Source organism: Balaenoptera musculus, chromosome 8, assembly GCF_009873245.2.
Source record: "Balaenoptera musculus isolate JJ_BM4_2016_0621 chromosome 8, mBalMus1.pri.v3, whole genome shotgun sequence".
NCBI lineage: Eukaryota > Metazoa > Chordata > Mammalia > Artiodactyla > Balaenopteridae > Balaenoptera > Balaenoptera musculus.
The window spans coordinates 48492685-48517601 of record NC_045792.1 but is presented as its reverse complement, the minus strand read 5'-3'; the positions used below and the strand labels follow the sequence as shown (position 1 = coordinate 48517601).

At 40.4% G+C, this 24917-nt stretch overlaps 2 protein-coding genes across 9 annotated transcripts in view; one reads left to right on the top strand and one right to left on the bottom strand.

Annotated features, from left to right (window-relative positions):
- LOC118899748 (prolylcarboxypeptidase) overlaps positions 1 to 16674 on the bottom strand; it is a 69147-nt gene extending 52473 nt beyond the window's left edge. The window contains exons 1-2 of one of the 2 annotated variants that reach the window (XM_036861660.1): positions 16632 to 16674; positions 14954 to 15136 (exon numbers count right to left, since the gene is read on the bottom strand). In XM_036861660.1, coding sequence (XP_036717555.1) covers positions 14954 to 15121 — 168 coding nt within the window. In that variant the 5' untranslated portion in view covers positions 15122 to 15136; positions 16632 to 16674. Of the gene's footprint in view, positions 1 to 14953; positions 15137 to 16532 lie in introns of both variants that reach the window. The other variant, XM_036861661.1, reaches the window with a different exon arrangement.
- Positions 16675 to 16773: 99 nt separating this feature from the next.
- The window catches only part of DDIAS (DNA damage induced apoptosis suppressor), a 34068-nt gene continuing 25924 nt past the window's right edge, over positions 16774 to 24917 (top strand). For 3 of the 7 annotated variants that reach the window (XR_005020987.1, XR_005020982.1, XM_036861658.1), the window contains exons 1-4: positions 16778 to 16823; positions 22857 to 22982; positions 23864 to 23910; positions 24246 to 24374. Coding sequence is in view for 1 of the 7 variants with exons in the window: in XM_036861658.1 (XP_036717553.1) it covers positions 24262 to 24374 (113 nt within the window). In the remaining 6 variants the exon portion in view is untranslated. Of the gene's footprint in view, positions 16824 to 22846; positions 22983 to 23863; positions 23911 to 24245; positions 24375 to 24917 lie in introns of those variants that run through there. The other 4 variants (XR_005020983.1, XR_005020984.1, XR_005020986.1 and 1 more) reach the window with 4 other exon arrangements.

Below are 24917 nucleotides of genomic sequence, written 5' to 3'. Positions count from 1 at the left end.
TGTTTAAAGATGAGACCAATATCCAGACTTTTAAAGAAAACAAAATACATGGGTAGAGTTAACTAGACTTAACTCCCTAATCCAGGGACTGGGAGACTTTCAAAAACAGAGTGCCAAACAGTGACCTCTGTCCTCTGGAGTTACTGGGTAGGAGGGGGAACATGCAAGGACCTTCTGCAAGTGAGTGGAAGATGAAGATATGGCAGGGACTAGTCCATGCAGCATAGATTAGGGACCTTTATATGAACTCTTATTAACTTATTCCAAGCCAAATTTTGTACATGGACTGCTGAGAAAGCTTAAAATGGAGGATTCGCTAATGCATTTATGGTAAACTGTATTAAGCACTAAGCTTAAGGGGACAAAGTTCCACAGTAGTGACCTCATTACTTTATTCCCCGTGGAGAGTGCCTTTTTGTGATCATCAATGGAGGGCTCTTAACATCCTTTACTCTAGAATGTACAGAGCCACCCAAAAATATCTCATAGTACATTTTATCTCAGGTGTCATAGTCCTCTTCTGCTACTAACGTAGTTCCCATTTTTTTTTTTTTTTAATTTATTTATTTATTATTTATGGCTGTGTTGGGTCCTCGTTTCTGTGCGAGGGCTTTCTCTAGTTGCGGCAAGTGGGGGCCACTCTTCATCGCGGTGCGCGGGCCTCTCATTATCGCGGCCTCTCTCATTGCGGAGCACAGGCTCCAGACGCGCAGGCTCAGCAATTGTGGCTCACGGGCCTAGCTGCTCCGCGGCATATGGGATCTTCCCAGACCAGGGCTCGAACCCGTGTCCCCTGCATTGGCAGGCAGATTCTCAACCACTGCGCCACCAGGGAAGCCCCCATTCATTTTTTTAAATTAATTTTTATTGGAGTAGATTTGATTTACAACGTTGTGTTAGTTTCTGCTGTACAGCAAAGTGAATCAGTTATACATACACATATATCCACTCTTTTTTAAATTCTTTGCCCATGTAGGTCATTACAGAGTATTGAGAAGAGTTCCCTGTGCTATACAGTAGGTCTTATTAGTTATCTATTTTATATATAGTAGTGTATATATGTTGATCCCAATCTTCCAATTTATCCCTCCCCCCTCTTCCCCCCCCCCATTAACCATAAGTTTGTTTTCTACATCTGTGACTCTATTTCTGTTTTGTAAGTAGGTTCATTTGTAACATTTTTTTTTAGATTCCACATATAAGCAATATCATATGGTATTTGTTTTTCTCTGTATGACTTACTTCACTCAGGATGACAATCTCTAGGTCCATCCATCTTTAACTGCAAATGACATTATTTCATTCTTTTTTATGGTTGAGTAATGTTCCATTGTATATATATACCACATCTTTAACCATTCCTCTGTCGATGGACATTTAGGGTGCTTCCATATCTGGTCATTGTAAATAGTGCTGCAATGAACACTGGGGTGCATGTATCTTTTTGAATTATGGTTTTCTTTGGGTATATGCCCAGGAGTGGGATTGCAGGATTATATGGTAGTTAGAGCTACCATATAATCCTACAATCCCATTCATTTAAATTCTTCTTTCCATAACACAAAACCAAAGCCAGAAGAAAGTTCTGTATTGTTAAAAACTCTGTTATGCTTCTTTTTACTCTCTGAAATCACCCAACTTGCTGTTAAAAAGAGAATTGAAACTCCTCTTATTCTTCAACTTTTTTAATGTGTAATCTGGATTTCCTTAATATAATGTGACTTCCACAACTATCTCTAAATCAGACCATAAATTACAAAATCTTCTATCTATTCCAGAAATACAGCTATTACAGAGGCAACATGGAGTATGGGTTCTGATGACACCAAAGCTCAGTTTAAATCCTGGTGTTATCATTTATCAGTTATGTGATCATGAATAAAATTACTTCATCTCTGAGCCCTCTATTCCTCTGTAAAAGAGATGTAGTACCTCCGTGCAGGGTTAAAGATAAGTATATGAAGAGCACATATGCAGTACCTGTCACAAGGTGAACATGTCGTACTATGGTGAACAGAGCGGTGCTCTGCCCCAGCACCAACTCAACACCAAGTTATGTTCTTAAAGTCAATGAAGGCTTCAAAGAAGGAATACCCACACCATGTGTGTGTAAGTGGAAATAGTGACAACACTGACTTCACACTGTTGATCGCCCGCCTCTTGCCTCATCATCTCTGCCCCCTGTCCCAGTCTTACTGACCTCCTTTCAATTCCTCCTACTCTTTCCTAAATTAGTATCTTGTACATGATACATCCTCTACCTGGACAGAAATCTCCATCACCTCCCTTCCCCTTGCCAACTCCTATTCAGCTTCTTGTCTCTGCTTTAACACCATTGCTGACCAGAGGAAGCCCTAATACCCAAGACTTAGGACCGTACCGTAGATTCCGCAGCAAACTACTTCCTTAAAACACATATCACACTTGTAATTCCTTGTCACTATCTTCTTTCCCACTAAACTGTAAGCTTCATGATGCACGTTTTTGCTTTCCCCTTATCCCTAGCTATTGACACAGTATATGGCACATAGGGAGAGTTCAATAAATATTTGTTGAATGAATATATAACTGTGCTGCTTTACTCTATAAATGTTAGCTATCATAACTTCTATAGTAGTTATACTTTCACACATATAAATTGTATCATATAACCAAACTGCAGGGCTGCTCTGGGAAAAGTTCCTAAAGAAATCTGACTTCAAAAAAATCTGCCTTTTCCTAACCCCACGTGGGCAGTCCTCACAATACAAGCAGCAAGAAAGAGATCATGAGCCTGACAGAGACAGGGCAGCTGTTTCTCTCCAGTCACAGCACTGCAGGGCAACTTGGAACTAACTGACTCATACACAATAGACAGCAAGGATTTACAAATACACATAGTTAATTAGCCTCTGTTTGCAAATGAAAAGCCAAAACCATAAAAAGTACTCCCTTTACTTTAGCTCTCTAATAAACAAAGGCAGTACACAGCCACTACAGAAGCAGCTCTTAAGGAGATATTGTTCCTGATACATTCTTTCTTCACCCTTCCCCTAGCCCACATCCACACACAAAGCAGAAAAAACAGGGGCTGCTGCACTCTCTCCCACGACTCCTTCTATGTAGATACTTTGGGAGAAGGGTCAGTACAGACAACCAGCTTCCAGATCATCCAAATAAGAGGATGAGAACAAGTAAGCCTGTTTTTATTTGCCTGGCTTCCTACCTTGTTCCCCCAAAGCCTTTTAGACAGTTGAGAATCAAGTTTCCACACTCTTTCCTACCCTATACATACACACCCCTTCCTTACCTCAATGTGCAGAGAAGCAGGAAAAGGGAAGGGGGGAGATACAGATTCAAAAAACGTTAGTGCAGATGACACTCTAAGTAAAACAGTGTGCAGTATGCTGTGGAGGGGTTTGGATCCTTCAAGACAGACTTCCTGCTTTAAAAGGGGAACAAAAGGTTTTAACACAAGGCTAGAGTAAGACACATGCCATGAGAGAAGTACAAAGAAAGATCTGACCAATCACACACTTTCTGGGCGATTAAGAAATGGCTCCTGGAGGAGGCAGTGTCTGAGATGGGGCTTAAAAAATGCAAGGGGTTGATAAAGGAGGGAAGGACCAGAGGAGAGGCATTCCAGGCAAAGGGACAATGTGGGTTAAAGCATAGAAACAGGAAAGGAATGGGCATGTGTGGAGAACAGATTAGCAAACTGGAAAGGTGGGCTGGAGCCAAAGGGTGGAAGGCCTCGAACATACAGGATTTTGTTCTTTTTTTTTTTTTTTTTTTTTTTTTTTTTTTTTTTTTTTTTTACTATTTTATTTTTCCAGATGATTCTTTTATTTATTTATTTATTTATTTTTAGCTGTGTTGGGTCTTCGTTTCTGTGCGAGGGCTTTCTCCAGCTGTGGCGAGCGGGGGCCACTCTTCATCGCGGTGCGCGGGCCTCTCACTGTCGTGGCCTCTCTTGTTGCAGAGCACAGGCTCCAGACGCGCAGGCTCAGTAGTTGTGGCTCATGGGCTTAGTTGCTCCACGGCATGTGGGATCTTCCCAGACCAGGGCTCGAACCCATGTCCCCTGCATTAGCAGGCAGATTCTTAACCACTGTGCCACCAGGGAAGCCCCAGGATTTTGTTCTTAATAAAGCAAACAATCAGGAATCATTGCAGGTCCTGAGCAGAAGAGAGGTTTGACTGGAGGGGAGGTAATTAATGTGGCCCATGGGGACTGCAGTGGAGGGGAAACTGTAGGTTGCAAGGAAGGCCAGTTAAGAGACTCTTCCAGTCCAAGAAGGCAATAATAGAAGCTGCAACAAAGCATGAGGGCCATACAAGTGAAAACAACAGATGTACTCTGAGAATGGAATCAACCTAACTTGTTGTTACAAAGAATATGGGAGAAAGAAGAGCCAAAAATACCTGACATTTCAAGCTTTAGGGACTTTATACGTTCTGCTCCCTCTCTGATCCAGTGTCCCTTCCTCAGGGAAACCTCCTGAGATAAGCCTTTCCCAACCGCTGTACCCCATATTTACACATACATATCACCTTGCTTATTTCCTTCAAGGCAATCATTACAATCTACAATTATCTTATTTATTTCATGTTTATTTGCTTATTATCTACTTCCTAACCAGAAAATAAGCTCCACATGAGCAGTCCAACTATTGTCTCAAGAACCATGCCTGGCATATATGTAGTCCTCAATAATTTTTTTTAAATGATAATAGTGCCACCAGGAGAAAGTCATCATTAACCAGATAAGTCTGGTTTTGAGTTAGAACTACAGATCCAAGTAGAAATATAAGGAGGCAGAATGAGGTAGTAATTAAAACGCAGTTGGTGCCTCAGTTTCTCCATCTATAAATTGGGGATAGCAGTACCGAGACCTCGTGAGGTCACTGTGAGAATTAATGAGCTAATATATGTAAAGTGTTTAGAACACTGCCTAGTACATAGTAAGAGCTCAATAAATATTTTCTATTATTACTATTATGATTATTCTTAGAGAAATATGTCAAAAGTGAGACAGAGACAGATCGATCTACAATTATGGGTTTGGGAATGATCTGCAAAGCAGCTGTGAGAGGAACCATGGGCTCCTATCTGTGAAAAGTACAGATAGGAGGGGTTGGAGACTTAGGGAAAATATATGCCTTGGTTCTACTTAGGTGGCCTGAATTCCTCCCCCTCTCTTTGAAACATGTACAATTCCTCTGGAAACCTTTCTTCTTTCCTGTCACCCTCTTCTCCCCTTTCTTTCAGTAAAACCTTAGGTTGAAATGGGGTTATAAAGGGCCATTGTTCTTTTTTTCCTCTATCTCCACTCAAATGAGTTCTTCATCCTTGTTTCAGCTGTGTATGGAAGATAAGGATGTAAAATATTCAAGGAAAACATGGCAAAGCAGCCATAGCCAGGCAACGAAAGAGAAATAAGAGTAGTCCGAGTGTTTACCCAGAGATGTGGTGCTGGGTGGTGCAGTCTGGAGTCCCGAGGCCCAGGTTCTGACACTGCCACATACTGCCTGTGTGAGCCAGGACAGGGCAACTGCTTTCTTTTTTTAATAATACTCTTTTTAAATGGATTACAAAACAATGCAGATTCATCACAGATAATGTGAAAAATACAGAAAAGTATAAAGAATAAAATGAAACATCACACATCTTTCCACCATTGTTACTATTTTAGTATATTTTCTTCTACTCTTTCTCTGTGCAGCTATGAACATATTTTTAAACATATCTGACCCTCTCAATTGGTAGTTGATTTTTCTCTCAAACCTCTCCCACCACTGGGCCTGGAGGTGGGATAGGTATTTCCATTGTTCCTAATTCTTCCTCCATCTTCCCCAATTCACTACCTTTAAATATTATGTCATCAAACTATAACACCCCACTACCCTTCTCGCTACAATCATCTACTGACCCCTGGTTCACTTCCCTTCATGCCTTGAAGATTTTAGCTCCTTGTTCACTGTCGCTCCAACGTAACTCCTTTCAAAACTCTTAGTGACTTCAATATCTTGGCCCTTTAGTTCCTTTTGCTCCTCTCCTCCAACGACCTTGTCCTTCACCTACCTTGGTCACTAACCCATGGTCGAACCCTAGACCTTGTCATTCCCAGTAACTGTAATCCTGCCACACCCTCAATTTTAAGCATTCTACTTCCTGTATCTTTCCAGCTCATTCCCTCTTCTACTGTGATTCTCCAAATCCTTCAACCTCACATTATCCACCTTTTCACTGTCCCTCACCCCATCCTCACTCACCTCCCTACTTGACTTAAATTCTGTGGTCCATAACTCCTTTGCATACACCCCTCAGCTTCCATGTCTCTCTCTCATTTTGTTTTACTCATTTGGCAAAAGGGCAATCCTAGTTGAAAAGAATTCTCCACCAACCCCACACCCATACCCAAGAAACTGAATGTAGCTATAGAAACATACAGCCATGTCATGTGGTCTTACTAACTTACATGAGACTTCACAACTGCCCTGCAATCAAACTCTACTTCCCTAGTTCATCTGCCTTCCTTCTCTACTAGAGGAGTATGTACGTTCTCTCTCCTCCTCACTGTCCTCATCCCCTACTACTCTCTCCCTTGGGCACATCCCTCCAGCCATACTGGCCTCTTTGCAGTTTTTCCCACCAGGCACACACCTACCTCATGGTTTTTGCACTTGCTCTTCCCAGTGCTTTTAATGCTCTTTCCCCACTGCCTAGAATAGTGCCTAGCACATAGTAGGCACTTAAAAAAAATTGAGTAAATGAATCTGGAAATACATTGTACATTCAGTTTTCTATTTTGTTTTTTTCACATCATTAATTCATGACTATTTCTCCACATCATCAGATATACTTCAAGACCATCATTTTTAACAGCTAATAATATTCCATTTAATGGATACACCACAAATCACTTACAATGATATATTTACAGTGAAAAACCAGGAGATTTACAAGTAGGATATTTTGGATGTTTCCTTCTTTGATCTTTTTGAAACTTGGTAGTTTCACATCTAAAAATGAGGATGATATCTACCTCACAGGATTGTTGTAAAGACTGAATGTGGAATATAGATAGATACAGAGACGTCAGTTTTGTTACTACTGCTTACAACACAGAGGCATCATGGTGTCAACTGAATGAAAGGTCATAGATCTTGGAAGCAACAGATTAAAATATAACTCACAATATTGTCCCTTAATAGCTTGATCGAGACATTTAGCCTATATGAACCTGAATTAAGCCATCTGTTTTTAAAAGTGATTGTAATAATTAACCGGTATGTAAAAGATTTTAGCATAATATCTGGCCCAGATTAGATAATCAATAAATTTCATTGTTCACTGCTCATAAACAATAACTAGGACTTTTCTTAAATTGTGAACTAGAAGAAAAAAAGATTTTTATATATTCCCAAATAAAATATATATTATCAATGCAGAATTTTCCTGTTTTGATGAACAATTATCTAATACCTACAAAGCACAAGTAAGATTTTTTATATAAATCCATATATTGATTGTTTCTTTTATTTTAAAAGAAGCAAAACAATTATTTTTAATTACTGAATGACAATATGAATAAATTAATTCCCTTTTTTATTATGTGCTTCAGTGTATACATATATGTGTATATGTACATATATATGATGATGATATGCTGAGCAAGAAAATACTAAGTAGACCAGCCTAACTTTAGGGCTATTTTTTGAAGCAATCTGTGAGTTGCAGCCATATATTGGGTTGGCCAAAAAGTTTGTTCAGGTTTTTCCGTAACATCAAATAAATGCCAAGACATTAAAAATTTATTAGTGCTTTTCCATATTTTTCAGATACAAGTTAAGTATGTGCTATTGGAATGGTCAAAAAATGTAATGTGAAGTCCTCCAGAATGTAATCATCTCTGCCTCCCCAGGACCTAGCCTGGTGCTTGAAATATAAAAGGAATTGGATAAACATTTGAGTAGGTGGATGCGTAGGTGAGTAAGTGACTGATTAAGTATGGCACTCTTTAGTGCCTTCTCTCCTTCTAGGCACTCCAAAGTCAATACTTTTTGTCTCCCCACCCTGTGGTTAGAGAAAACAATGTAACCTGTTCTGGCCAATGACTTATAAAAGGAAGTGACCTGTCATTTCCAGGCTGGAGCATTTATATGCTAGCACAAGCCTTCTATGTTCTTTCTCCACTGCTACATTGATCGTGAACGCATAAATTGAGAGGAAGCCTCTATCAGACCCTCAGCCTCTAAGTGAATGTAATGAGCAGAACCCTCTGCTCACCTGAATGGAAATACACTGTGAGTCATAAATTTTTGTTGGGTTAAATCACTGAAATTTTGGAGTTTTGTTACTGTAGCACAACCTAGCCTATCCTGCTTAGTACAACAAGCAGGGTAATGACATTCATTTTAGAACTCGAAACTCATGAGTCTATTTTTAGAAAAACAAAATGGTACAGATAAGTGGTTTATCTTGAACATGTAACTTAACCTCTCTGTATGATAGTTCTCTCACCTATAAAGCTGGACAATAATAGCATCTACCTTGTAGGATGGCTATAGGGATTAAACAAGTGAATGTCTATTAAGTATTTAGCAGAGTATGTAGAGCATATAAAGCTTTCAATAAATGGTAGCAGATTATTATTATTATTAATGCATTAGACACTTATGCACTGCATATTTGAATTTACTCTCCCCCCCTACTCCATATTCATTTTAATTTACAGTCAATTTTTTCCATTCAAAAAATCTTTATTAAGAAGTACTACGGGGCTTCCCTGGTGGCGCAGTGGTTGAGAGTCTGCCTGCCAATGCAGGGGACACGGGTTCGAGCCCTGGTCTGGGAAGATCCCACATGCTGCGGAGCAACTAGGCCCGTGAGCCACAATTGCTGAGCCTGCGCGTCTGGAGCCTGTGCTCCGCAACAACAGAGGCCGCAACAGTGACAGGCCCGCACACCGCGATGAAGAGTGGCCCCCGCTTGCCGCAACTAGAGAAAGCCCTCGCACAGAAACGAAGACCCAACACAGCCAAAACTAAATAAATAAATAAATAATAAAAATAAAAGGAATTCCTTTAAAGAAAAAAAAAAGTAAAATAAATATCCTTTAAAAAAAAAAAAAAAAAATAAGTACTACGTAGAGGGTACCATGCAAGGCACTGGGAAGGAAAACAAATAACACATATCATCAGTTATTTTTCTTACCTATGATTCTTCTTTCTTCTCCAATCCGCCTTCAACCAAGCAAACTTTAAAATCATAAACATAAATACAATGTTCTATGTTATAAATATGGTGTCAGTGGGAGAGCTAATTTTTAATTTAAAAAACATTTTACATGATTTCAGTCTGTATCTTATTCAAAGTTGACATGGAAAAATTGTTTAGGTCTGATTTACCAAAGGCAATTAATGGGTAGGGCAAAAAATAGAACTGTGCTCACATCCCCACCACTCCTGATATAATGCCCTATAGACAGGAGGCAGTTGTGAACAGAATTACAGATGCATCAGAGATCAGCAGATCTAATCTTCTTATCTTACGTATTAGTACACTGAGATCTAGAGCGAAGCAATTTGCCCAAGGTATCAATATTAACACCAGTTAGTGGCAGGGCTGATACTAGCACTCAAATTTCGAAAATGTTGTGTTTTATGTGGCTAAAGCACAAAGTCCCTGTAATATGCTGATGGATACAAACATGACAGTACAAAATCTAAAATTTTTGCTGAAATTACATTTTAGCATTAACTGATAAAATATTCAAAACTCTGCTATCAGAAAGACAGTGTTAGGTTTACTATTAATATCAAGAAGAGAAGGTATTTGCAAAAACCTAAAAGGATACATTTATTATCATATGTTTTCCCCTCCACAATTTACCAAAACTCAAAATAGCATAGAAAAAAGATAGAAATAGCTTCAGATGACTTTCTTTATATGTCAGTCTTATGTGAAAGAAAATGATTTCAAGTGAGGAAAAAAATTAATTTCTATGCCTTATTTACAAGTGTACTATATTATATCCCACTGGTAAAAAGACACATATGTACTACATATGTAACAGAAAAGAATTCACAAAGATTTTCATATTTTCCAGAATAATTATTTTAGATATCACAAGGAATGACTTAAATATTTTATTCTGAGTGGAGAGGAGGTAAGTTTAAAGCCATATTAAGAAACTGCAAGATAAAATAAAAATAACATTTACCATTTACTGAGTGTTTACCAAGTGATCTAAACTGTGCCTGATAAGCACTTTACACATATCAGCTCATTTCACAACAAATCTGTGAGATGAGTAGTATAATTATCCCTATTTGGCTGATTATAAAAATAGAAGCTCAGAGTAACTTATCTGAAGTTACTCAGGTAGTGTTAGAAACAGAATTCATTCTCAAACCTGTATGGTATTCAAGCTCTATCAAGTTCCTAACCCTCCATAATTTTGACCACAGTCAATTCATCATATCTAAGGGGTGGACTACAATGACCCCTTCTGACAATGATTCTGTGAGCAAAATCAGAAATCAGTTCAGAAATCACATAATATTTGTGATGGTATGCTCCAGGCCTCAGGGGAAGGCCATCAACAGATGAACCAATAAGAAAAAGAGAAGAAGGAAAAAATGAAAAGAAGAGGAAGAGGGGGAGAAAAAGCAATAGGCCCTTCCAACAGGCCTGACACAGCTCCGTTTTACTAGACATCAGGACCACCATGACAAGAAAGGGAAACCCAGAAAAGGAATTGAAAGTAGAACTGTAAGGGATGTACATAAATCAAAATAGCTTAGTCCACTGTGATGGTCTCATAGTAGATAAGGACGGAGCTGTGGGAAGGCCCTGCAGGAGTCAGCAGCCATGAGTTCAATGCTGGGCCAAGATGCAGAGCTCTCACATAAACACTGTTCAGTAGTTAAATAAGAATAGTTGAGTGTAGATGACTGACCACTAGGTTTCTAGAAGAGACATTACCACAACTGTCAGCATCTGGATCAATCTGAAATGTATAGCACTATGGAGAGTGTGGTTTTAAGAGAGAGCAGGGGAGGAACCAGCATTTACTCTATTAAGTTCCTTAATTTCCTAATGTTCCAGGCACTATGCATGTGCTTTCCTGAATTACCATATTTAACCCTCACAACAACCTTGGTAGATGTAATGGTGAATTTTACATGTCAACTCAGCTGAGCCATGGTGTCCAGAATAGTCAAACATTCTAGATGTTTCCGTGAAGATGTTTTTTGGATGGGATTAACATTTAAATCAGTGGACTTAGAGTATAGCAGCTTCACCCTCCATAACGTGGGTGGGTCTCATCCAGTCAGGTGAAGCCCCAAATAGTAAAAAAAGACTGACCTCTCCTGAGCAAGGAATTATGCAAATTGACTGCCTTTGGACTCAAACTGCAACTCTTCCCTGGGTCTCCAGCCCACTGGCCAACCCTGCAGATTTGGGACTTACAAGGCTCCACAATCATATGAACTAAGTTCTTAAAATTAATCAATCTCTCTCTGTGGAGAAAGAGATACACAAACACACACACACACACACACACACACACACACACACGGACACATCCTATTGATTCTGTTTCTCTAGAGAACCCTGACTAACTCAGTAAACACTGATTTCTATTTTCACCAGTGAGGAAAATGACAGCCTGAAAGGACCCATTCTCCTTCCCCACTACATCACATAGTAAAATGCCCTCAGGATTCACATTCCAGTCAGAGGGGCTAGGGTGGGAGCAGCAGGGTAATGAGGAGCAGGGAAACCTCATAACCACAAGCCATGCATCCCAAGGAGCCTTTTACAACACTGGCATCACACATGTACCCAGAGCCTTGATGTGCCCGAGTGATGTGCTATCCTTTGTCTGGTCTCCTGATTCAGTTATTTTGGATAAAAGAAATCAAATATTCCTACTAAATCAACAACATTTGAAGACTCTGAAAGAAGAGGAAATATAATTGGTAAAGGACAGAAGTAAAAGATACAAACAAAAATAAACAAAAAATGATTTGTGTCAATTAAATAATGGTAGACTTTGCTTTGTTTGGGTTTTCATTGGATAGTCATCCATTCACTCCCTCAACAAATATTTATTTTGTACTTTATATTTTTATGGGCTCTTCTGGGTACTGCACAGTGCTATCTAGCTGAGGAGACACATACAAAATAGTAAATGTGAAAAAAGACCAACTAAAGTCAAGAAAGTTGACATTTCAGCTGGGATAGAGGTAAGGGTTTAACTAGCAGAGAAGAGGGATGGTATTCCAGACACAATTTCTGACACAGTCAACTTCAATTCTATGTTCTATGTTGCTAAAAGTATATGTGTACAGGGAAGGCGCGGGGAGGTGGGGGCCTATGGCAGGATGTGAAGCTGAAAGACCAGCTGGGGTTATGAGATGAGGAACAATACCAAGGACTTGGCCCCTCATTCTGCAAGTAATCAGAGTTATGAAGGAGGGCTCAGCTTTTTTACCAAGACCATTCATGGAGCTTATGTGCATATAAGGACAGCTGGGAATCGCTTGGTCAGCTGGACAGATATAACCACAGATAAATAAAATTATTATAATGTTTGATGAAAATTAAACCTTGAATAAAAACTAAGCCTTAGTTACAATAATAATTGTTTATTATTAAAAGGCATAAAAGTATTTTATGTGCTCTAACTAAAAAAATTAAAGTTGAGTTTACACATACTTTTCAGTCCCAACTAAAAATCTATGGTCTAGAAAAGTTGGCAATTACTATAAAACCATTATTATGCAACAAATACATATGTGTCTCAAAAAAATGAAATAAAACTCAATTGGAGTTGATGTAAATAAAATTATTATGGTAATAAATATATTTGTAGAATCTGTGTCCTAAAATATGAACTAAATATAAGCCAGAGGGCAAAACATGGCTAAGGCCAGATCTTATAAATCACCAAAAATGGAAAAAGAACAGGCCTCAACTTATATATCTAAAGAGTGAAGTGGTCAAGAAAGGAATCTACAATGAAGGAATATAAATTAGGACCTAAGAGATCATTCAGTCTCTGCTACCCTTTCATTCCCTACCCCCCTTTCCTGCTGATAGTTCTCTCTCATCATTCCTAAAAGGATTGTAGAGATCTTCATTCCAATAGTTCCCCTCCAAGTTAACTTTAGTTATGGAACTCTGCAATATCCCAGTATATAAAACAGATAAAAACATAAAGTTCAGGCTGAAAGAGGTCAGGGAGAGAGGGGGTTCTGGGGTACCCTAACTTGGATTCCACTTGGGCCTTCCCCATCCCTTTGAGACAGCTCCATAAAGAGCCCTTAATTTTCCTCGGTGAAATGTGAAACACATTGGTCCCTGTCCAAACCTCTCAATTTACAAATGAGGAAACTGTAGCCTAGAGAGTTGCCTAAGAAAAAGACACCCATTTCCTAGTACTCCTGCTAAAACTAGAATGCTTTCTCTTCCTCATAATCTCTAAATTTCTGGGTTAAAAACAATTTCTTATAAATTATTCTATAAGTTCACGCCATCCCTCTATCTGAAATTCCTATTCAAAATTCATAGGTCAGTAACCAAGAATTTAATAAGTGCCTACTTGAGGCCAGATATTCTGCTAGGGACATGTGATCTCTCATTTAACCATCACCAAATCCCCTGGAGATCTAGAAACTGGGCACAGAGAAGTACTTGAAACTTCCCAAGGTCACAGAGGTAGTAGATTGGAATCCTGGTCTATTTGACTCCTAAAGCCAAACCTCTGACTCTTGCACTTCTAATCCCAACCTTTCCCAAATCTTTGCCTATCTTTTCACAGGCTCCCAGAAATATAGAACTGTAAGGGATACTGTCATTTCACACAGGATGTACTTCTTCATCCAGGCTTCTCAGGGAATACCTACCTCATGCTTCAGCCAAGCACAAAGGCATTATGCCTACCTTAAACCCCTAAACTCAGGCTTCAGAACTATAGAGATGCTCACCCCCACCCCCCTCCCCAAATCCTGAGAGACTCCTACAACTTCTTTTACAAGCGTGAGCTACATATATGTTCAGTTTCACGGAGAATAGGGAAGGTTAAAAACTCTTAATGAAAGGCCCACAGGGGGCTTCCGTGGTGGCGCAGTGGTTGAGAATCCACCTGCCAATGCAGAGGACACGGGTTCGAGCCCTGGTCCGGGAAGATCCTACGTGCCGCAGAGCAACTAAGCCCGTGCGCCACAACTACTGAGCCTGTGCTCTAGAGCCCGCGAGCCACAACTACTGAGCCCACGACCTACAACTACTGAAGCCTGCACACCTAGAGCCCATGCTCTGCAACAAGAGAAGCCACTGCAATGAGAAACCTGCGCACCGCAACAAACAGTAGCCCCCACCTGCCGCCACTAGAGAAAGCCCACGTGCAGCAACGAAGACTTCAACGCAGCCAAAAATAAAATTAATTAATTTTTTTTAAAAAATAAAAAAATTTAAAAGGGCCTACAAAATCAACTCTGAGCTGAACATGAGACAACAGGCTGGCATTTTAGGTTGAATAAATATTACATATTATCTAATAAGATATTGGAAATCTGAATTTAGGGGCTGCTTTGGGACAGAGGATGACTGTCACCTTGAAGTAGGTGCCAGAGTTGGGATTAAATAATTTGAATGTGGCGGGAGGCCAAAGGAATTTTCATTAGGGCAGCCTCTGGGAGCAGAAGGCGTTGAAGTCACTGTTGTGGCCAATCACAGAAGAGAGTGTAGAGCCAGGACTGATAATAAATTATTGGTAATGAGAGGAGAGAATTTAAACAGACTGGGGACTTGGGGCCACCATCTGTAAAGTGTAAGCCAAAGTTCGGACAAGTCCTAGGCATTAGGGGTCCGAAATTTCGGGTGAGCTCCGGTGCCTGGGAACCACGAAGCCAGTCCTCGCCACCCGCTCCGCCATCCCAAATCCCTTCCCCCTTACCTTCTGTTGGATGTAGTGAATCGAGTACTTCATGGCAACAGCGGGGCGGGATCTGAAGCTGGTTGACAAGTGCAGGCTGCTGAGGGCCCTCAGGGCCGGCGGTACGGGTGTGGCGGCCCCAGGAGTCAGGAAAGCCAGGAGCAGGAGCAGGAGGGAGCGACGCCCCATGGCTCAGGCCGGCTGCTGCAAGGAGGGTAAAAGGGAGACTGGCAGATGCGCGCAGCCTGAGCCGGGCCCGCCCGCAGCTCCGCCCGCGGCAGACAGGCTCCTCCTCCCCGGGGGAAACCCAAAGCCACCCCGCCCCTCAGCAACTCCGCTCAAACCCGGGTCGCCCAAGCCGTACCGACCCCGTCCCCGACCCAGAGGGTGCCGCCAGATTTTATTGCTCTCTTGTACAATCCCCTCTCTAGAGTCCACCTTTATTCCGGTCGCACTCTAATTCCATTGCCACAGCCTTGTCCTCCGCAAATTCCATATAATAGTAATAATATCAATAATAGTACAGCCAACTAAAAATTGGTACTTGCCATCAGCCTCTACAAGGGTTAAGCCACTAGCCACTGCAGGCTTGACCTTCAACACACCCTAAAAGGAGTTCAGGGTGGAGATCAGGAATGAGGCACTCTGTGCTCTGGGAAAAACTGGCAGAACAGGCCTTTCAGATATAGTTTCAGGAGGTTATATGAGCCCAAATTCTTGCATCTTCTCGTATCTAGAAAAGCACTAAAATCATCAATGGTGACATCTGCTCCTTGTGACTAGCAGCTAGCCTCTGCCAAAATGTGTGCTTGACTGTGCATACCCCCTTCCACTAAAATCTTATATAACACTGACCTTCCCCCCTACCTCTTCGGAGCAGCTCCGCAGAGCTATCTGAGATGCTGTCTCTCGGGCTCTAGTCCTTATTTTGTCCCCAATAAAAGTTAACTCACAACTCTCACGGTGTGTTTTTTTTTTCCCCCCCAGTGGGCAGTACCATGACAATTTATTGATGGTTCACTACAGCACTAGGCTTAGTGGCACACCATCTCATCTAACTCAACCATCCCACCTATTTTGTGGGTCCTGTATGATTGTTGTTCCCATTTATAGCTGAGGAAACTGAGGCTCGAGAGGTGCTGGGACTTGCACTAGGTCACTCAGGAGGCGGTGGAGCACTGGCTTCGCAGACCGCTGGGTTTGGCTCCTTCGAACCCCACCTCCATGATGTCAGCCTAACCACCTCCTATTGTACTCTGTCGGTGGGTCACCCCCAAACCTCCGTGTAGCCCACACAGGCCATCCCTCACCGTCAACGAAGGTCGCCCGGGAATCCCACTGGATCCCGGGCCCTTCTTCCACGTTACGCCCCCTTTCTTCTTCCGGCAACCCGCAGCCGCTTCAAGCCCCGCCTTCCCCCTCCCCCCGCCCCCTGGCAGTGCCATCCCCAGCCGGCAGAGGCCCCTTTTGTCTTCGCGGCTCCCACAGCACTCACGTCCGCTTCTCCTTCTAGTCAGCCCGCTAAACCCCGGTCCGAGGGGCGCTCCCGCCCACCCTCACCCCTTCCTGGGGTCCCTACGCCCAGCTGGCTCAACGCTACCTGAAAACCAACTTTACAGACTGTACTAGTGCTCCACCAGTCGGTAAAGAACCTTCATCAAACCCTGTCTGACAAAAACGGCCATCCGCAACTGCTCACAGCTTGTTGTGCTAAATCTCCACCGTCGGCGGCTCCTTCTTCTGATTGGCTCTGAGGAAGGACGGCCAGAGCGTCACTTCCGGCGGAAGGAAGCGCGGGAGATTCGATTGGAGGGCGCTCGTTTGCCGCTGAGTCTTGCGGGTTCGCGTCACGGTGCTTCGCCCGGGCAAGTGTCCCCGTCCTCTGCCTCAGGTGAGGAGCTGGGAGGGGAGGTTCTCGGGGAGCAAGGGCCGAAAACTCCTAACGAGACCCTTAACGTCGTTCTGAGTGAGACTCAGTGCATTCTATGTTGTTTTTTCAGGAGTCAGTCTCTTCTAGAAAAGGGCGGTTATGAGCGTAAACGAGTAAGAAGGTCAATTATTTTAATTTGAGACAGTACTGCTGCAGTCACTCAGCTAGCTTTTGTATGTGCCATCATTTGGACACGGGTGAGCGTCTGGAACCGGACATACAGGGAGGAAAAGGTGCTACTTGCGACTTTTGGGGTGCTCGGAGATAAGTAGGCAGCTGGCTTTTCCAAACTGCTTTGACGACCCAGAGGGAAAGTGCTTAATTGAGCAGTGTCCTCAAACCAGAAACTTGAAAGTTTACTTTTTTTTTTTAATTTTATTCAAGTATAGTTGATTTACAATGTTGTGTTGATTTCTTTTGTACAGCAAAGTGACTCAGTTATACACATATATTCTTTTTCATATTCTTTTCCATTTTGGTTTATCATACGATATTGAATATCGTTCCCTGTGCTGTACAGTAGGACCTTGTTGTTTATCCATTCTATATATAATAGTTTGCCTTTGCTAATCCCAAACTCCCAATCCTTTCCTCCCCTATTCCCCCTCCCCCTTGGGAAACTTGAAAATTTTCTAGGTGTCTTTCTTATCTCTCACATCCAGCCAGTCATACCAGCCTCTTGAATATCTCAGATCCATACACTTCTTGCCACTTTTACTGTCATTACTTTGGTTCAGCACGACTACTACATAACTATGCCAGTAGCCTCCCAGCCGGTTCTCCTTCTTTCAGTCTTGTTACATTTCAATCCAGACACCACATTGGAGGCTGATAAAGCACAAATCTGATCTGGGCGTGCCCCATTAAAAACCTTTCCTTCAGTACCTCCTATTTGCCCTCAGGCTTAAGTCTAAACTTAACATGGTTCACAGGGCCCTTCTTGTCTTTCTGAGTTCCTCAAATGCACCATTATCCCTCACCTCCAGACCTCTTCTAAATCCCATCCCCAACACAGCTAATTCTTACTCATTCCTTAGGTCTCAGTTTATGAAGCCTTCTAAGTTAAGAAGCCTTTCCTAACCCTGCAAGATTGGGTCACAAAGCACCCAGTAGTTAGTTACTCATTCTACAGATCGTTTTTAAATGCCTCCCTTCTCTGTTCCAAGAACTGCTAGGTACTAGGATTACAATGGTGACCAAGATGTGAGATTCCTGTTCTTTTATTTTTTTAAAGTTTATTTTATTTTTATTTATTTATTTTTGGTTGCATTGGGTCTTCGTTGCTGCGTGCAGGCTTTCTCCAGTTGTGGGGAGCGGGGGCTGCTCTTCGTTGCAGTGCACGGGCTTCTCATTGCAGTGACTTCTGTTGTGGAGCACAGGCTCTAGGTGCGCGGGCTCAGTAGTTGTGGTGCGCGGGTTTAGTTGCTCAGCGGCATGTGGGATCTTCCCAGAAAAGGGATCGAACCCATGTCCCCTGCATTGGCAGGCGGATTCTTAACCACTATGCCACCAGGGAAGTCTGAGATTCCTCTTCTAATGGAACTTAAACCTTTTATGGGTGGACTTAAGAAGAATAAACTGGAATTTGTTTGATTTAGGTTGGTCTGAGAAGACCTCTCTGGGGAGTTGACAGTTAAATTGAGGCCTAAAAGACAGCCATGCAACAGAAGAAAGGAAGAACATTCCAGAGTGAATAGGTTACGCAAAGGCCTTAAAGCAGGAAAGAACTTGGCATCTTAGTGTTCAAGAACCTAAAAAAAGACCAGTGTTGCTGGATCATGTTCAGAAAGAACAGTTTTATGAGATGAGTCTGGAGAAATGGTCAGGGACCAGATCACACAGTTAGGATTCTAATACAGCAGCATAAGCAGGAGATGATGGTTTGGATTAAGCTGGGGGTAGAATATATTAGGGGAAGAGTGAATGACAGTTCTTATTTATTTATTTATTTATTTTTGCTGCATTGGGTCTTTGTTGCTTCGCGTGGGCTTTCTCTAGTTGCGGCGAGCGGGGGCTACTCTTTGTTGCGGTGCGCGGGCTTCTCATTGCAGTGGCTTCTCTTGTTGAGGAGCATGGATCCAAGAGCATGTGGGCCTCAGTAGTTGTGGCACGTGGGCTCAGCAATTGCAGCACACGGGCTCTAGAGTGCAGGCTCAGTAGTTGAGGCGCAGGGGCTTAATTGCTCCGCAGCATGTGGGATCTTCCCGGACCAGGGCTCGAACCTGTGTCCCCTGCATTGGCAGGCGGATTCCTAACCACTGTGCCACCAGGGAAGTCCCAGAATGATGGTTTTTAGATGCGGAAATAGACTCAAGGGTATCTAAAAAAGACTGATGAATATGATGTGGGACTTGAGGGAAAGAAAGGAATGAAAGATGATTTGACTCCTGGGTATCTGGGTTGAATTACTAGTTGGAGAGTACTGCCATTTACTGAGATGGAGAAAATTACTATTAAAGAGGTTTGAAAGGAAACTAAGAATTCAGATTTTTTTTTTTAACCTATTAAGCCCTGAGATGACTATGAGATACCCAAATACATTTGGCTGTCAGATAAGCAATTGAGATATGGAAGTCTGGAACTTGCACATATTGTGTACCTTTGTGTCACTTCGTTGGTAGTTCTACATTGTCTGTCTTAGCCAATAGATTATAAATTCTTTGAACATAGAGCCTGTTTTTTCTATCTGTGATCCTGTTCCCTTCCCCATCCCTAGAATAGTACTTTACCTATCATAAATACAGTGGACAAACTGTGCATTATACTCACTAAGATTTTCCTGGCTAATGTTTTTAAAATATTTTTCACCAGTATTTCTCCAAACAAAAGAGGTTTTGTCTGTTTTTGCTTATTTAATTTTCTTATCTCCTGCCTGCCTCTCCCCTTTCCAGATTTTTCATGTTAATGTCAGAAAATCATTTCGCAGGGACTTGTTATGACTGCCTTTAGAGAAATTAGACAAACTATACACCCTTCGAGGAGACCATTAGTTAGTTTTAATAAAGCAACTCAGAATACCCACCCTTTCTATAGCTGAGGACCCTTTGTCCTGTAAAATGTGAAACGGGAAATCTGAGAGCAACAAAGTGACAAAGATTTTCCTGCAAAGCAAGAACAGTTTGGGAAGGAGTGAAGAAAGGGAGAAGAGTTAGTCATATCTTCTTTTCTGTATGCCATTAGAAGTGAGGACTAGTTTTTTAAAGGAGTGATTTCATCCTTTGGTCACAGTCTTGAAACAAATGCAAATAGTTTGTGTGAAGCTTGAGCAAACAATGTAATGGACTAGAAAGACTGGTGAGCTACTCATCAGAAGGCGTGAATTCCAGACCTGATGCTACCTGCTTCTTGACCTTTAATTAGTTATTTAATTTCTCTGAGTGGATCAGATAATCATATAAGAGAGAGAACTGCAAAGCATTCAGAAGAATTTATGAGCCCAACCAGATTATAAACTTCATTAAAATAGAATCCACATCTTACACTTCTCTTCACCACCCTCCCCATAGGCTAATTCACATTAAATACTTAATTAAATTTTTTCTCCATGATCTAACACTTAAGAAGAATTATTCTAGATTCTCTGGTCTAGCCCAGTTATTTTGGATTTTCTAATCTAGTCCAAAGGAGGAAAAAACTGTATCAGTGTGTGTGCATATATGAGCATGATTTTTTATAGGGTATTAAGGTACCTTCTAAAAACTTGGTAATGAGGGAATTAAGCTGAAAAGCCTTAGTAGTAGTTTTCAAGTGTAGGCAACATAAGCCTTATCTGGAAACTTGTGAGACATGCAAATTCTCAGGCCCTCATCCCAGACTTAATGAAATCAGACTCTGATGTTGGGGCCCATAAATCTGTGGTTTATCAGTCCCTCCAGGTCATTTTGATGCACACTAAAGTTTGAGAACCCAAAACATCTCTAGTGTGAAAAGGATGCATCACCTGTGTTAGCATGATTCCATTAAATATTTGCTTCACCTAATGCCCCTTCTTCAAGTAACTTTGTTTATAATTTAGCTTAATATGTTTTTTTTTTAACATCTAGTTTTATCCAAACGAAGATATGGGCTTAAGATGAGTTCCTTCCTTGTGACAGTAATTTTTCGTGATAAATTAGTAAAGCATCTTGGATTATAGTTCATCTCCCATGACTAGAAACAGAGAAAGCAAGTATTCCAGAGTATTCCATGTTAAATTTAAAATGCACTATAATATGTCCACCTGGACCCAGCATATTTTCATAAGCATAGGTCTATCAGAGTCTTCAGTCCTAGACATTGACTTGAGCAATCTCTGGGCCGTCAAAACAAAAGCCAACTGAGGTCCTAATTAATTCCCTAACATTTATACTTTTCTCCCTCTCTCTCCATCTCATTCTCCTGTTTCTACTTCTGTATGTGAGAGATTAAGAGGACCCAAGGTTTTTATTATATTTATTGATTTTTCTAATTAAAAAAGTAATATTGAGAAAATATTTAAATAAGAAATATTTAAAATATTTAAATAGGAAATATTTAGAAAATATTTAAAAAGGAAATAAAAATCACCTTTAATCTGACAACTCAGAGAGTACTTTTTAAAAGAAGGTTATCTGTGTGCCTAACTATTCTCTTTCTCCCCATCCCCCCCAAGCTAAGACTAGATCAGTCCCCTTGTTGTATTTTCTCATGGTATTCTGTACGTTTTCTTTATAGAATTTTCCACAATTTCAGTTTTTTGGTGTGATTATTGGTCACTGTAAGTCTAGTGACCAGGTAGGGACCTTGTATATTTTGTCCATCACTTATATTATCCCCATCACCTGGTATTTATCAGCTTCACAATAAATGATTGATAAATAAGTAAATATATTGGACTTATTAAATTGGAATATGGTTTGCTGACTGTGATGGAACTGAAAGCAATGTAATGCAATATCACCATCCTTCCCAATAAAATCAAGAAGAAAAATAAATTGCAATAGATACCACATATGGAATTGTTCCCAAGTCTGTGATCATGTTTTCCTAACTTTAGTATTCTCTCATTCCTGATGCTTCATTCAGTTATCTATCAAACATTAATTCAACATACTTTAAGTCAGGCAGTAGAGAGAGAGGCAAAACAAACTAGATGACAAGAATCATAAGGGAATACTATGAAAATAACAAAAGGAATAACTAATAGTGACTGTCTAAAAGGATCTTATTGCATTTTTTTCACCAGCCAATGAATGGAAAGTCTTTTTGCCATTTGCTGGAATTTACCAAGTGAAATGCAAATAGTAAAAATACTTCAATGACCTTTTTCATTTCAGTTCTCAAATTTATTTATTTCTCCACTAGAGGGCAATAAACCCTTAAATAATGACAATTTAACCATCCTTCCTTTGAAAATAACAGCAATTAGTGCTTGCACAATTAATTTAGAAATTAATTCGCAAATATTTCTGCTTACATATGTTTTTCATTTATTGGTGAGTTGATAGACCAGATCTCCATCTTCATGAAACTTTAAAACTAATGGGGGTAGAACCAACAAAAACAAGTAAGCATGTATCATCTGATATATAATTTTCATGATTGCATATATCACAAGCACGATTAGTACCATGAAGGAGTAAAATGGGTGATATCATAGAAACTAAGAGGAAGGAAGTATTTACCTGAGACGAAATGGGGCTCTCTAAGGGATAACATTAAAGATTGAAGGATGAGAATGAACCAGCCATTTGAAGTACTGAGGGAAGAGCATTTTAGACAAAGAGAAAGGTAAGCACAGAAGCCTGAGAAAGATTATTTGGTGTGTTTGAGGAGCAGAAAGAAGGCTAGCATGGCTTGAAGTGCAGTGATTAAGGGGGCGAGTGGTACAAGGTGAGGTCAAGGAGGTGGGGCTAGATGAGCTAGGGCCTGACAGGCATTGTGAGGAATTGAGGCTTCATTCTAAACTGCAAGATTTTAAGCAGGTAAAAGACGACATTTTCAGGAGGGAGTTTTGTCCTATTTTATCTCCCCTAGCTCATAGGCAGGTGTACCACCATGTTACACCCTACCCCAAACTGGATTTTAGAGGAAATGTAGAGGGAAGATGCCTTTGCTGACATACATTCCATCATTTGTTGCATTGGCAAGAAGGAACTTGAGGTAAGTAGCACTAAAAATAGCAGTGTTCTCTGGCCTTTCTTTCTGCCTTTTCCTTGTATCCTGTATCACCTCCTCTACCTTGTCCTTAGAGATTGCCATGTAGCCTAAAGTGACAACCAAATCTAGGAAGACATGGTAGAACCTTATTAGTCATGTATACCTAAGGGTTCAAAAACAAGGATAACAGCAAGAATTAAGCAGAGTTAGATTTTTTTTCTATGCCCCCTTTAATAACATAGATCGGTGATTTATGTAAATCCATTTATCTATAATCTTTGTAAGTTCCCATCTTACTGCCTTAGGTGGCAAGATTTTATTTTCACAGGAATATTTTGATTGATGGACAGGATTAGTAACATTTTAAGATACCCATTCCATAATCACATTTCTAAATTTGTGATCATTTTCAGGAGGAGCTATACCTAAAAGATTCTTTTATGATTTTTAAACTGATGACTTCCACTTTGTCGAAATTTGCTGATGCCAGTCTCAGAAACAGTTTCACCCATTTGCAGAAATTGAAAGCTTTTGCCGTGTGTTTACAAATGAAAATTTATTGGTATAGCTTTATATTGAACATGTACAGAGATTTTTATTTCAGAGCATTTATATTATGCTATAAATAAGCTAATCAATTTAGAAAATTTTGAGAAACCAACATTTGAGTTTTTAAAAGGAAAGTATAAAAGAGGCGAACTGCTATTTTATTGTTTTACTCCTCTGATGTGTTTTATACAAGGCTCATAAAGCACTTTGAACTCTCATTTGACCATGCAACAGTTTTATTTTTCTATCTGTACAGTCTAAATTGTCTTTTTTTCCTCTTCAAGCTGTGTAAAAATGTACATACTGAAATCTAATGAAGTGATTTTTTTTTCCAGCTGAAAAGAACTATTTCCCACCAATTTAGGTTCTTTTAAACATTCCTGTAAGTTCTTTTAAGTTCCTTTCAATTAATAGTGGAAACGAGTTCTATATAGCTCTTCTTATAAAGATGTTGAAAGAAGTTAAATGACACCTTTCTTGAATTACTGGGGTGGAACATTTATTCAAAAACAGAATATTTGCTTGAACTACTCTGTTTTAAATCTTATTTTCTTAATTAAACAGAAAAAGAAAATTAGTTTTCCAATACACTAACATTTACTACAAAAAAAACATCTATTGGCTTTGCAGGGAAGTTTAAGTGATTTTCCTAAGAAATGAATTACACGCATGCAATTAAAGATTTGCCATTCATCCCATGGCTATTTTGTTTTGCAGACCACAGTGAGGACACATGAATAGAAGAAGACAATTTCTTCTTGCCTCAGTTCTTGCTCTCCAGAATTCTAGTTTTATATATCCTTCATGTCAAAAGTGCTTCTCTCGGATAATCCTGGTCTCCAAAAGGTAAAAATAAAACCTGAAAGTGTGAGAAAGAAAATGCAAGTGTACACTGTAGATTTCCTATGGCTCAAAGGCAAGTAAGGATTAAGTTTGTACCAGGACATAAGATTCTCTTAGATTGGTTGTTCTGTAAATCCTGGAATAGAATTGGCTGGTAATCCTCTATTACTAGAGGTATGTTTCAAATTATCTCCAAGTCTTTACTAAGTACCTGCTTCAGAGAAGAAAACTAATTTCTCAGAGAGGAAGTCACAATCCTGATACAAAAACTTAGTACACTTCTGGCATATCCCTGGAAATAGTGTAGGGGTTTTTTGTTTGTTCACTGTTTGCTTATTTTTGCATAATCTCCAGATTATTTTTTAATAAATGAATAAACTCCCTGAGAACAGGGACTATGTTATTGTAACCTCTGTATCCTTCAGCACCTAGAACAGTGCTTGGCACATAATACTTTATTATGGTGCCCTGATTCAGGCCAAGTAGACCTAAGAGCCTAAGATTCGTCTCTGATCTTTATAGAGTACAGGTGAGAGGTTAGGGTTG